General features: G+C 40.8%; 1 protein-coding gene across 5 annotated transcripts in view; it reads right to left on the minus strand.

The window, feature by feature from the left end:
• vps13a (vacuolar protein sorting 13 homolog A) overlaps positions 1–14,728 on the minus strand; it is a 422,990-nt gene that overhangs the window by 394,329 nt on the left and 13,933 nt on the right. For all 5 annotated transcript variants that reach the window (XM_043712521.2, XM_043712537.2, XM_043712528.2 and 2 more), the window contains exon 2: positions 2,809–2,852. In XM_043712521.2, coding sequence (XP_043568456.2) covers positions 2,809–2,852 — 44 coding nt within the window. The remainder of the gene's footprint in view (positions 1–2,808; positions 2,853–14,728) is intronic.

The raw sequence follows: 14,728 nt of genomic DNA on the forward strand, positions 1-14,728 counted from the left end.
TGCTGCATTTTGGGAAAGCAAATCTTAGCAGAACTTATACTCTTAATGATAAGGCCCTAGGGAGTGTTGCTGAACAAACTGACCTTGGAGTGCAGGTTCATAGCTCCTTGAGAGTAGAGTTATAGGTAGATAGGATAGTGAAGGCAGCATTTGGTGTGCTTTCCTTTATTGTTCAGAGTATTGAGTGCAGGAGTTGGGAGATCATGTTGTGGTTGTACAGGACATTGACTGGGTCACTTTTGGAATATTGAATGCAATTATGGTCTCCTTCCTATTGGAAGGATGTTGTGAAACTTGAAAGGGTTCAGAAAAGATTGACATGAATTTGCCAGGGTTGGAGGATTTGAGCTATAGGGAGAGGTTGGGGCTATAGGCTAGGGCTGTTTTCCCTGGAGCATGAGAGGCTAAAGGGTGACCTTATAGAGGTTTATAAAATCATGAGTGGCATGGATAGAGTAAATAGACAAGGTCTTTTTCCTCGGGTGGGGGAGTCCAGAACTAGAAGGCATAGGTTTAAGAGTACAGGGGCAAGATATACAAGGGACCTAAGCGGCAACTTTTTCATTCAGAGGGTAGTGCGTGTATGGAATAGACTGCCAGAGGAAGTAGTGGAGTCTGGTACAATTGCAAAACATTTAAAAGGTATCTGGATAGGTATATGAATAGGAAGAGTTTGAGGGAGATGGCCTGGGTGCTGACAGGTGGGATTAAATTGGGTTGGGATGTCTGGTCGGAATGGACAAGTTAGACTGAAGGTTCTGTATCCATGCTGTACATCTCTATGACTCTATATCCCACTTAACAGCAGAACCAGTCATGGTGTCAAAGACCTGGTTGCCACTGCTATGTTCCTCTGACACACTATCTCCCTCGAAAGTATCCAACACAGTATACTTGTTTGAGAGGGAAATATCCAGAGCAGACCCCTGCTAGCAATCACCCATCTACCTGACTGCACCACTCTGAAGCTACTCTCTATCACACGCTGCTTCCTATATGCTCCTCAGGGCCCCCAACTGATCTGATAGAAGCTGCAACCAAAACACACTTCCTGCAAATGTAGTCACCATAGACAGTCAACTACTCCCTGATCTTCCGCTTCAGACAGAAAGAGCGTACCACTCCACTGATTGTCATCTCAGGGAAAGTAGGATAACATTTATAGGAAACAAAAAAAAGAGAAAAAGTGTAGTCAAAGGTAGCTTGAGAGAGTCTCCAGCCTTACATAAATTATTATTTGAATGCCTCTCTCCAGAAATATAAAGAAATATCAAGGAAAAATAAGAAGAGTCAGAAAAGGACCAGTTGCATTTAAGAGAAAGATGGAAATCAGAAACAAAAAACTGATTAAACTCCCAATTCATGGCAAGAACAGGAAGTGACTGATACAAGTCAACGCATGAGAGAAAGATATCAGGAAGGAGGCCTAAATATGCCAGGAATAAGCAATGAGACAATTCCTGGAATCACCTTGGACTGAGGAAACCCATTTAAATTGAAGTTATCACTTTTAAATTTGAGTGTCAAAAAGGTGGGCTTGGCTAGGATTCTTGCAGAAACTCAAAGCAATAGCTTTTGATTGGAAAAAGGGTGATGAGGAGGAGATGCTTTTCAAAGTGAGAACACATTCAGCCAGGCAGAAGAGGGGGACAATGAAAAGAAACCAGTTGGATCTCCTTTCAAATGTAATTGCCCCAAAACACTAACCGCATTATACAGGCTTATATAAACGCTTGACAGATTCAGAAAAAAAAAACTTGATGCAGATGCTGGACATCTCAAAACAATTTTGATACTTTCAAAATTAAATTTATCAGGAATTTCACAATTCAAAGGCCAAAAGGCCAATAATACATAGGTCCAGAGGAACTGGCCAAATCTCAAATTGGACTTTTTTTTAAGATTAGATTAGATTACTTATAGTGTGGAAACAGGCCCTTTGGCCTAACAAGTCCACACCGACCCTCCGAAGAGCAACCCACCCAGACCCATTCCACTACATTTACCCCTTCACCTGACACTACAGGCAAATTAGCATGGCCAATTCACCTAACCGGTACATCTTTGGACTGTGGGAGGAAACCGGAGCACCCGGAGGAAATCCACGTAGACACAGGGAGAATATGCAAATTCCACACAGACAGTTGAACAAGGAATTGAACCCAGGTCTCTGGCACTGTGAGGCAGCAGTGCTAACCACTGTGCCACCATGCCGCCCAAGTTTCCGGTCTGCAAATCCTTCAATCACCATTCTAGTTTCCTTTCACATTCAAAGGCCAATAACATTCAGGCCCTGATGAAACTGGTCAGTTTGAGAGATCTAGATTATGCCAAACATCACACCAAATCTGCAAGCGTTCCCAAAGAACAGGCAAAAAAAAAAATCAATTTTAACAGAGTCTATTGTAAACCAAAAATAAAGTATTGCCAATTGGCGCTTACAACTGCTCCTTGTTGCTCCATTTCAGTTATGCCAGAACTTCCGTTCCTCAAGCTATTACAGCCCTTGGATTAAACGTGGACAGACGAGGACTTACAATGATGGCATCATACATCAAATAACATTTGACCTGGCAGACAACTGACCTACTTTCTCATTTGTTTCTTCTTCATAGGTGAATGAACAAGCATCCAGCTAATGGTAAAGGACAATTCAGTAGAGACCTCACTAACAATATATACCTCTAAGTTTTCATCCTCATCCCTCTCCGACATTGGGGATTTAAATTTCAGCTTGTTTTTTTATTATAAATCAAACAGTAAGTACAATCAAATCATTTGCAAAATTTAAAAAACAAAGTTACTTACCAACGCATTTTCTTTTATTTCCAGGTTATTGAGAACTACATCTCCTGTGAAAAATAAATAATTTAATTTTCATTAGAAATTAAACCATGCAGCCTGAGGGGGAAAGTAGTAATATCAGGAAACAATATAGACATCTAAATGCAATACATAATCAAGCCCCAGCAGGATAAGATTGAATGAATTTCTTTATTCGAATTAATAGCAAAATTTTACTTATTTTGTATAATAAAATCTCTATTGGGCTGCTGTCAAATAAAAGACTTAACATCGTTAAAATAGGAACGTGATTATACACACCATTTTCTATTTCATTACAAAGATGAATAATAAGATACCTGTTCCTTTGTAGCGACAATAAGGAGTTTTATAGGCTCCAAAAGACAGATAGGACTGATGTTGAGAGTGTGTTAAACATATTGACTTCAAGTCATCTCCAAAGTCAAAAACAGAGTCAGGGTCTATTATTTCTTGATGCTACAAATCTCTCTCTCACACACATATGCACACAAACAAATAGTAGCGTGTAAAAGTACAGATACTGTCATGGATGGTGACAACTCTTGCCTCAGATAGTTTGATCATTTACTTTGTTACGAACAAATGAAACATAGCAGGATCCTCTCTTACTTCCTCCATCTCTCAACTTACTCAAGGCAGATGCATTTTAAAAAAACTGTTTTTGAAAGTTACAGCTTCCAGGTTAAAATAAAGTGAAGTGTTCAAAAAAGTTCCTTTTGCAGCAGAGATCTAAAACATACAAAAAGGTAGATAAATCTCCAGGTCCTGATCACACATTTCCCAGAATTTAGTGGGAAGCTAGGGAAGAGGTTGCTGGACCCCTTAAGATATTTGTATCATCAACAGTCACAGGCAAGGTGCTAGAAGACTGGAGGTTGGCTAATGTGATGTCACTATTTAAGAAAGGTGGTAGGAAAAAGCCAGGTAGCTATACACTGGTGAGCCTTACGTCAGTGGTGCATAAATTATTGGAGGGGATTCGGAGGGACAGGATTTGCATGAACTTGGAAAGGCAAGGACTTCAACAGATTTGTTCAGGGGAAAATCGCATCTCAGTGACTTGAGAAAGTTTTTTTTTGGAAGAGGTAACAAATCGACGAAGGGAGAGTGGCAGACATTATCTGTGGACTTCAAGTGTTCAACAAAGGTTCCACATGATAGACTGATTAGAAAGTTTAGATCACATGGGATCTTGGGGAAGCTAGTCAATTGAATACAAAATTGGCTCAAAGGCAGGAGACAGAGGGCGGTGACAGAGGTCCATTTTCAGTCTGGAGGCCTGCGACCAGCAAACGTGCCACAAGGATCAGTGCCGAGTCCACTGCATTTCATCATTTATAAAAATGATTTTCAAGGTTTGCATAAAGATTTGTAGCTTGGGTGCCAGCTGGCATAGTTGTAGGTATGTTTGCTGAGCTGGGAAGTTGATTTGCAGACGTTCCATCCCCTGTCTAGATGACATCTTCAGTGCTGTGGAGCCGCCTGTGAAGCACTGCTGTATTTTGTCTTATGGAATTTATTTAGTGCCTTTCCTGCTGCTTCCGGCATGGAATCTTGTAAATTATGTTGGTCTCGCACATGATGAGTATAGGATCTTTCATTCTGGTGAGTTGTTATCCAAGTGTGGCTGTCAGTTTATGGGCTGTCATGAATCCCAGTGGTCAGAGAAGCCTGGCTGTCAGGTCCAAGACATTTTTTTAAAAATATATAAAAAGGTCGCATGACTAGTAAGCTAAGTCATGGCACATCCTCGTCACGTTGTCTGTCTGTTAGGAATCTGCAGATGAAGTTGTAGGGATATCATTTCTTGATGAAGACTCTGTAGAAGTGTTCTTCTTCCCTTCGTCGGTCGGGAGTGCTACAGTGTGTTGTAGCCCTTTTGAACAGAGTCCAAATGCAGCTTCTCGTGTTCAGGTGGTTGCATGCAAAGACTGCACAGAACACTATATAAGTCAAACAAGCAAACAACTAACAATCCACATCCACAAATATCAACTAGAACACTATCAACTGTCCCTAGTAGCCATACACAAAGGATGACAAGGACCACAAATTCAGCTGATCAATACAACGATCATTGGACAAGCTAAACAGATGACAGCCACAGAATTCCTAGAAGCATGGCACTCATCCACAGACAAGCACATTGACCTGGACTATACCAGCCACTACAATGAACAACTGGAACAGACAACCAGAAGCAGCAGAAACAGAACCAAATAAATTCCAGAAGACAGTACAGCGGCACTTCACAGGAGGCTCCAAAGCACTGAAGAAGTCACCTAGACAGGGGTCAAAACATCTACAAATCAACTTCCCAGCTCGGCAAACATTCCCCCAAGTATGATAAATGATTTGGATTGGAATACAGGAGGTACAATTAGAAAGTTTGCAGATGACACTGAAATAGGTGATGTAGTGGATAGCAAGGAGGAGTACAACAGGATATTGATCAGATGGGCTAATGAGCTGAGGATTGGCCGATGAGGTTTAATTCAGATAAATGCGTGGTGTTGCATTTTGGCAAGGCAATCCAGGGCAGGACTCTCACCATTAATGGTACAACCCTGGGGACTGCTGCCGAACAAACAGACCTAGGTGCATAGGTTCATAGTTGCTTGAAAGTGGAGTTGCAGGTAAACCAGGTGGTGAAGAAATGCATTTAGCATACTGGATTTCATTGGTCAGTGCATGGAGCACATGAATTGGCTGTGCAGGTCATTGTTAAAGCCACTTTTAGAATACCTCAGGATTCTCATTACTCTTCTCTAGGAAGAATGTTGTTAAACTTGAGAGAGCGCAGAAAAAATTTACAGGATGTTGCCAGGACCAGAGGGTTTTTGAGTTAGAGGTTGAATAGGCTGGGCCTTTTTCATTAGAACATTAGAGGCTGAGGGGCGACCTTATAGGGAGGTTTATAAAATCACGAGGGGCATGGTTGTGGCCGGACAGGCTGCTCAAAAATGATGGACTTAGAAGAAACCGGATTTAAAAAATGCATGCTGGGAAATCAAATCAAGTCAAACACTGGCCAAAAGTATCATAGAACATTACAGCACAGTACAGGCCCTTCATCCCTCTGTTGCGCCAATCTGTGAAACCAATCTGAAGCCCATCTAACCTATTCCATTCCATTATTACCCATATATTTATCCAATGACCATTTAAACGCCCTTAAAGTTGGTGAGTCTACTGCTGTTGCAGGCAGGGCATTCCATGCCCTTACTACTCTGAGTAAAGAACCTACCTCTGACACCTGTCCTTTATGTATCACACCCTCAAATTAAATCTATGTCCCCTCGTGCTCACCATCACTAGAGGAAAAAGGCTCTCACTGTCCACCCTATGGGTATCTGTGCTAAAACCACTGAAATTAACCAACTACAGACCCAGACAGACTGCAGCTACAGACAACACAATGTACAATTGAACCAGGCTATCCCCAGGACAATAGAAAACATTGAGTTGTTTTCCACAACAAAAGGACTACCCTTATTTGTGAAAGGCTAGAAACCTAGGTACCCCTCACACCTTCAGAAATGGAGGCTGAAGGATCATCTCATCAACACATCCATACCTGATTGGACCCAATCATTCAGGGTGATCAAGCCTTGATTCCTACCAATGACCCTCAGAAAAGGAGCACAAAAGCAGCCAGGTTTAAGAATCACCGTAACACCACCCTTGGGAACAGGAACACTTACAAAAGACCAACTAGTGTGAAGAGATGACGACCCTGGGACCACCAGAAGATCATCACCACGTGGATCAAGGCCAAGATCTAGTGTGGTGGCATTTAATCAAAGTCTTAGATTTATAATGTTAATTGTTAGTCTATAGTGTATTTGTTATTGTCGCATTGAAATAGATAAAAGTATATTTATCACTATTAAGAATCGATTCACAGTACTTAGCTGAATATAAGGGCAGACGCAACAGGGTGAATGGCCAAACTTCATTTTCCTAATGTTGGGGATGTGAGGGTCAGCAGGATCCAAAACTAAAGGGCATAGACTTAAGGTGAGAAGGGAAAGATTTCAAAAAGAATCTGAGGGGGTAACTTTATTAAGCAGTGGGTGCTACATGTATTGAAAGAGCTACCAGAGGAAGTTGTGGAGGCAAGTACAATTATGACATTTAGATGGGTATATGAATGGGAAAGATTTAGAGAGAAGTGGATCAAATACTGGCAAGTGGGGCTAGGTCAGATTGGGATGTCTGGTCATGCAGACAGGTTGGACTGAAGTCTCTGTTTTAGTGTTTTATAACTCTATGACTCTGATGGGTAAATGGCATGTTTTCTCTTGAGTTTTGAAAAAGGCAGCTAAAAGCTTATCACTAAACACTAAGTGTATTCTGGCATCAAAGCAAAAATGGTGGTAGTTCTGAAGATACTATATGCTTGGGTCTTAAATGCAAAATTTCACTGTCAGTTGCTCCCTACAAAGGTGTAGGCCAATGGTTCCCTTTCCTGTCCACTTTAAAAAAAAGGGAGAGAGAGAGAGAGAGGTTAAGGAAGATCAATTTGAAGTGGCTTGCTGCTTCACTCCAGTCAGGATGCAGTCAAAGCCCTCTAGCAAAAGAAAAAGCAGCTAGGTTACTCAGTCAGCAATGGCGAGTCTCTATGGTTAATGGAGCACCTGATAGGAGTTTAGGTAAGATTCTATTCCTTCACTGTTCTGGAATGCTGCTACTAAAAATATCTTGTTAAAAATAAAAAAGTGATAAATCACATTTTATATCTGCCCATTGAAACAATGTTGATAGTTCAATTTTTAGTTCGATTTATTTTCATATTTAACAATAAGAGTGTTTTGTCACAGCCATTCAGAAGCCAGCAAGTCTCAAATCAATTGCGATCAAATTTCTACAGTATTTACAGTGGAATCATTAACCCAACAGCAGAGATCAGTTTGATTTTAATGGATTCTCAGTTAAATGTCTGAAAATGAAATTTGCATTTTAATGTCATGGCTTGCATGCAAGCTTGAACATGCCGGTTAGTTTCCAAGACATGGTGCTGATCCATGTATATTAGCAGGAAGAAATCACCTGACTGCTCAATTCAATTTTGTTTCAGAAGCAGAGTGCCTATTCGCCTCCTTAACATTTGAAAAGCAGAGAGTTTCCATTTTGATTTTATACTTGATAAATCCACAAGCCTAACTATACAAATGCAATTGCCAAACATCATATGACAATTTAAAAAAAAGATAAGTGGGTGATGTTTGCAGAAGGGTACAAGAGCAACAAAATAGAGGGATGAGGACTCTTAGGCGTGGGGTGATTTTCTGATCCTGACAGAACCCTACTGAGCATTAGTGAACAGGCTGTTGAGGAGCAAATGTTGTTTGCAGGCACAGATAATGATGCCTTTCATCAGTTTACTGATTCTTAAATAAAGAATGGACAGATAGCAAGACAATTATCGAGATGGAATTTGTCCTGCCTATGAGGGAATTTTACATGCTGACCTTACCAGTGAGACCTATAGCCCATAGGGAAAAAAAATAAGGATCTTTCACCTTACCAAGTTGAGATCATTTGCCTTCAGAAGACTATTTTGTTGTAAATCATTTCAAATTGGTTTTGATTGTGTTGAGGATTTTTGCTGTTTCTTTCCCTGTTCACAGACAACAGATGCCCTATAAAATACCACAGGCTGGATAAGAGCAAAAGCCAAAGAACACTTTGTGGATTAGCATTTTTTTTTAAAATAAGCGTAAAGGGAGTAAATTCTGTTGCAGTCTTTTGGTCATTTACTGACCACTAAATGGTCAAGGAAATGATTTTGGTAATTAATACCTAAATCAAGACCTTGTACAAACTATACTGAGCCAAAAAACTTGAGGAAGATAATCTGGATGAACAAAAAAATAGCTGAAGTGAAATGTCATATTTACTCAAGTACCTTAAAATAAAAAAAAAATCAAGGTTTGTATAAAGATTGGTAGCTCGGGTGTTGGTTGTCATGGTTGTGGGTATGTTCGCTGAGCTGGGAAGTTCACCAGACGTTTCCTCCCCTATCTAGGTAAGATCTTCTGTGCTTTGGAGCCTCCTGTGAAGCACTGCTACACACACACACACACACACACACACACACACACACACACACACACACTCTCTTGGAACTTATTTGGTTGCATTTCTGCCAGTTCCAGCTGTTCATTGCAGTGGCCAGTATGTTGAGCCCACGTCAATGTGCTTGCCTGTAGATGAGTGCCATGCTTCTAGGAATTGTGTGGCTATCCTCTGGTTAGTTTGTCTTATGATTGTGGTGTTGTCCCAGTTGAATTTGTGATCATTGACATCTATATGAATGGCTACTCAGGACAGCTGGTCATGGAATTTAGTGGCTAGTTGGTGTCCGTGGATGCGGATTGTTAGTTGTCTACCTGTTTGCCTTATATAGCGTTTCATGCAGTCTTTGCATGGAATCTTGTAAATTACAATGGTCTTGAAATGGGTATAGGGTCTTTTGGCCCGGTGAGTTGTTGTCTGAGTGTGGCTGTCGGTTTATGGGCTGTCATGAATCCCAGTGGTCAAGAAGGCTGGCTGTCAGTTCCAAGATGTTTCTGTAAGGTAACATGGCTCAGGTGCTGGCAGGTGAGACTAGATTGAGTTGGGATATCTGGTCGGCATGGACAGGTTGGATCGAAGGGTCTGTTTCCATGCTGTACATCTCTACGACTCTATGTCCTCATCTTGTTTTTTGTCTGTTAGGCATCTGTAGATGAAGTTGTGGGGATATCTGTTCTTGGAGAAGACTCTGTAGAGGTCTTCTTCTTCTTTGCAGGTCGGGGGGTTGCTACAGTGTTGTAACCCTTTTGAACAGAGTCCTAATGCAGATTTTCGTGTATGTTTGGGTGGTGGTTGTTGTTGTAATTCAGGACCTGGTCAATGTGTGGCTTTCCTGTACACTTGTAGTGCATTCACTATTCTGTGTTCTTTGTACCATCACATCCAGGAATGGGAGTTGGATTGTTGATTTCCTCCTTTCTCATAAATCTGGTCCCTGTGAGTATGGTATTGGTGATCCGGTGTGTTCTCCATTTGTCTTAATGATATCTACAGGTGTCATCTACATATCTGATCCAGATTTTGAGTTGGATTTTGTGATAGGGCTGTTTGTTCCAATCTCTGCATCACTGCTTCTGCTATGAGCCCAGAGATGGAAGAGTCCGTGAGGTATCCAATTGATCTGTTCATACATTTGGTTATTGACTATAAAGTGCGCCATCAAGCACGGGTCTAGTAGTTTGCGTATGCAGTCCTTATTGATTGGTTTTCCCATCGTGTTCTCTGTTCTGCTTGTCCAGGAGGTTGGCTATTGTCTCTCTGGCTAGAGTTTTGTCAATTGAAGTAAACAGTGCCATTACATCAAATGCGACCATTTCTTCATCCTCATCTATGTTTATGTTCTTGATGTTGTCTAGGAATTCCTGTGACTATTGTGGAGTGTTTGGATCCGCTGATCCAAAGTTTAGATTTCATTTTTGCCACTTTAAGTGATGGCTTTCCCAGGAGTGCCACAATGGGTGAATGGAATGTCTGGTTTGTGTACTTTGGGTAATCCCTAAAATCTTGGGGTGTTGTTGCTTTCTGGTTTCATCCTTTGTAGGTCGATTCTGGTTATTAGTCCTTTTTTTTTGCAAGTTCCATTGTGTTGTTTATTGTGTTGGTTAGCTGTAGTGTGGGGTCAAACTCTCTCTGCAGGTAGGTGACAGGATCTGCAAGTGGTTTCTCCACTTTCTGAATACTGTACATGGGGTCTTGCCCATGATAACCATCATTCTGCACTTGTCTACTGATACTATAATTATGTTCCTGTCATTTTTGAATTTTTTAGGGCTTGTCTCTTTGGTGTTGAGGTTGTTCAATTGTCTTTTCTTTGATAGCGAGGGTACATTGGTCTGACCGTTTGCGGTGTCGCTTTGTTTAGTCAGTTAGTTCTGAGTGTACATTCTAGTGCAGCTAGGAAGTCTGCTGGTTTTGCGTCCCTGTGGTAGTAACATCACGGAACTGACAGCGAGACATCTCCGACCACTGGGATTCAGGATAACCCATAAACCAACAGCCACACAGAGAACAACTCACCAGGACAAAAAGACCCATTACTCATCATGTGCACGACTAATGTAATTTGCAAACTTCCATGCAAAGACTACACAAAACACCATATAGGACAAACAGGCAGACAACAACAATCCACATACACGAACACAACCCCTAGGAGCCATACACACAGATGGCAAGGACCACAAATTCAACTGGGACAACACACGATCATAGGACAAGCCATACAGTGGACAGCCAGAGAATTCCTAGAAGCATGGCACTCATCCATGGACAAGTACATTAACCAGGACCCAGTGTACCAGCCACTACAACGAATAACTGGAACCGACAACCGGAAGCAGAAATAGAGCCAAAGAAAAATATTCAAGAGACAGTACAGCAGCGCTCCAAAGGAGGCACCAAAGCAGAGATGTCACCTAGAGAGGGGACAAAACATCTTTAAAAACAACTTCCCAGTTCGACAAACATACCCTCAACCATGACAAAACAAAACATTATAAACCATGATACCTATTGCAGCTGCTGGTGACCAATGTTTACATAAAATGGCCTAATAGGGGATCAGCAGTTACATATAACAGACATTCACAGCCAGACTTGTGGTCTTCGTACAAAGTTGCAGGATAAGGTAATGCAAGATCCCATGGGAATCAAAATAGGATCCCAGTGAGAAAAGACAGGGCAATTTAATCAGATTTTCGGTATACAAGCAGTTCTAAATACTAAAACATTTTGATAAAGAATACCCTTGAAAGGATGAGGGATACATATACACTAACCAGCCTCCCAAGTTTGTTATTTAGTAAAAATGTAGAAGAAAAAAGTCTAATCCCACAGTATTTTGTATTTAAGGGAATTGCAAATTAGAAATGCAAACCTACAAACCAACATTAAGGGGTGTAACTGAATTCCTTTAAGCAGATAGCTGTAGGCAATAAAGAAAATTCCTACTCAGTCAACCAGGACAGAAAAAGCAAATTGTGTAAACAGATAACCTCTAAAAGAGCACCAATGCATGGCAGGAATTACAGAAAAGTTGTAAAGAACAGTCATTGCAACTGTGAAGAAATAAGCAATTGTATCTGAAGTTCAGATCCTTACTTCCAAAGGACAGAAGTAATATCCTATTGAATTTTAAGGATCTAAAACAAGCTCCTTTGAATGACTTGGTTAAGCTGTAAAATGATTGAATTCAAATAAACACACAGTCTTATTAATTAAAGAAAATAAGTATGAAAAACATTTAGCATAGAGACAGTAAATTTTATCCACGAATTAACCACCTGGTTTAAACCCAACTTAGAGCATGCAAATAGCAGAGGTTATAAACTGCAGCTGCAAGAAATTGTTTGTTTGATCTCAGAAGATCAGGTGAGAGAGAGACAGAGAGAGAGAGGCTGCCCCAATTTGCCAGCCTTGTTACAGAACTGTAATATCTTTATATTAGAATTGATCTTAAAGACTTCATAACAATTGGTAGAAATTAACATCTTTTCTAATCTTCTGTACTAAGATCAGTAGGGAATATAAACTGCAATACAGTATTTCAAGACTTCTTGGTGGTAAGTATACAGGTTATTGGCAATCAATGAGATGCAGCTTGCAAATGTCTGAGAAGGAATATAATTGTCAGTATTGGAATGTGATTAGGCTCTTACAATACATCTCAAAGAAAGATGATAAAGTGTAAACATCATGAGAGGACCTAGGGCAGTCCATAGAGTTGCCCATCATTGATAATGTGTACAGAATTGGATATGCAGATTGGGGCAATGTGGCTCACAATGATATTCATGTTGCATGCAATTATTATAACAAAATGTATAAAAATGCTGTATTTGGCTGGGGAAGTCAGTGACCTGGAAAGGAACCTCTCAATGCATTGGTTAGGAACTCCAAATAAAAGGTTGATCGTGTTGCAAATCACAGGACTCAAGACTTCTTTGATATCTCCTTTCAACAACACCAATTCACACAATGAGAATACTAGGTCAACTGATCAAAACATTGGCCAAAGAGGTAAGCTTTAAAAAAGTGCTTCTTAAAAGCGGTGAAGCATTGGTAGAGTCTTCCAGAGCTTCATGCCTCAGCAGAAAATATGACAACCTTAACAATCAGGGAGCACAGTAGACCATTCTGCTCACTAAACCCGCTCTGCTCTTCAATGAGATCACAGATTTTCTGATATTTCTCAACTCCATTTTCGTGCCTCATCACCACAACCCTCAAATCCCTTATTGATTAAAACTCTCTCGGGTTCTGCAATCCACTGTGGTAAAGAATTCCACAGACCTCCAAAAGACATTCCTCCACCTCTGTCATAATTGACCAACGTCTTACTTCAAATTTATGCCCTCTGTTCCTAAACTAACCCACAAGGGGAAATAACCTCTCAGTATTTACCTTGTCAAGGCCCCAAATAATCTATGCTTCAAAAGATTCCTCTCATTCTTAACTCTAATGGAGTACAAACCCAACCTGCTCAACATCTCTTCAGAAGCAAAAACTTCCATTTCCACGATCAACCTAATGAATCTTCACTGGAGTGTTTAAAATGCCAAACACCTTTCCTTAGACAAGGAGACCTAAAAGGCAAGGGGTACTGACAGGTGTTTCTGTGACCACCAAAGACTACAGGTCCACTGAACAACCACAGGGCAAACAAACAGATTGTGGTATGTAAAAGAGAGCTGATGACTTAGTAGCATTAACACTAGCCTATTAATGAAGGTAATGTCTGGGGACCCGACTTCAAACTATCATGACAGTTCGTGGAATTAGAAGTCTAATGTAGTACATGAAACAAGTGTCGGTTTTCACTAATGCCCTTTAAAAGGAAGTAAACTTCTTAGCCTGGGTTACACATGATTCCAGACCCACAATATGGGTGGTACTTAACTACCCGCTGGGCAAATTTGCATGGATATCAAATGCCGGCCTGGACGATGACACCCGCATCCTGTGAAGTCGTTTTTAAAAAAAAAGATTGGTACCAACAGAGGTAGAAAACGGAAGTGGTTAAGGTCCTGCAAGCTGAATTTAGGGAGCTAGAAAAACAGATTGAAAAACAGGACCCAAACAAAAATCACTGAATTACCACTAGTGCCATGTGCTCAGAATATAGAAATAGGAAAGATGGTACAAACGGGAGGGCTTTAGAATTCTGGGACACTGGGACCACTTTTTGGGGCAGTAGGACTGTACAAAATGGATGGGTTGCATCTAAACAGGAACGAAACCAATATCTATACTGGAAAGCTTGCTAGTGCTTTTTGGGAAAGTTTAAACTAACGTGGCAGAGGGGTGGGATCCAGAAGGAATGTTTAACAGGGGAGATGAACAGCCAAACTTCCAAAAGGTCAATACAGTGGGCAGCACAGTGATCAGTGGTTAGTACTTCTGCCTCTCAGTGCCCACAGGAGGATATAGGTCTGGTTAGGTTGATCAATGGTATATGAAATTCAAACATGTAAGAAACTGATGTGATGCACTTAGGCAGGTCAACTAAGGCAAGTAATTACAAGATGAATGGTAGAATCCAGAGAAACACCAAGGATCAGGAAACTTTGGTGTGCAGGTCCGTCAACCTCTTAAGATAGCTAGACAAGTGGTTAAGACAGTATACAAGCCCTTATTAACAGAGGCAAAGAGTTTAGAGCAAGGAGGTTTTGCTGGAGCTGTGTAAAAAGTTGATTACACCCCAAAAAAAAAGAAATAGCGTAATTCTGGAATCCAGATTATAGAAGAATGGGATTTCTTTGTGTTACAGCTTTTTTCAGCCTCTAGTAAGAAACAGGCAGCTCTTCTATTCTTCTTGCCAAAG

The sequence above is a fragment of the Chiloscyllium plagiosum genome, unplaced genomic scaffold (genome assembly GCF_037043375.1).
Source record: "Chiloscyllium plagiosum isolate Xiang-an unplaced genomic scaffold, Cpla_swu_hap1 HiC_scaffold_2, whole genome shotgun sequence".
NCBI lineage: Eukaryota > Metazoa > Chordata > Chondrichthyes > Orectolobiformes > Hemiscylliidae > Chiloscyllium > Chiloscyllium plagiosum.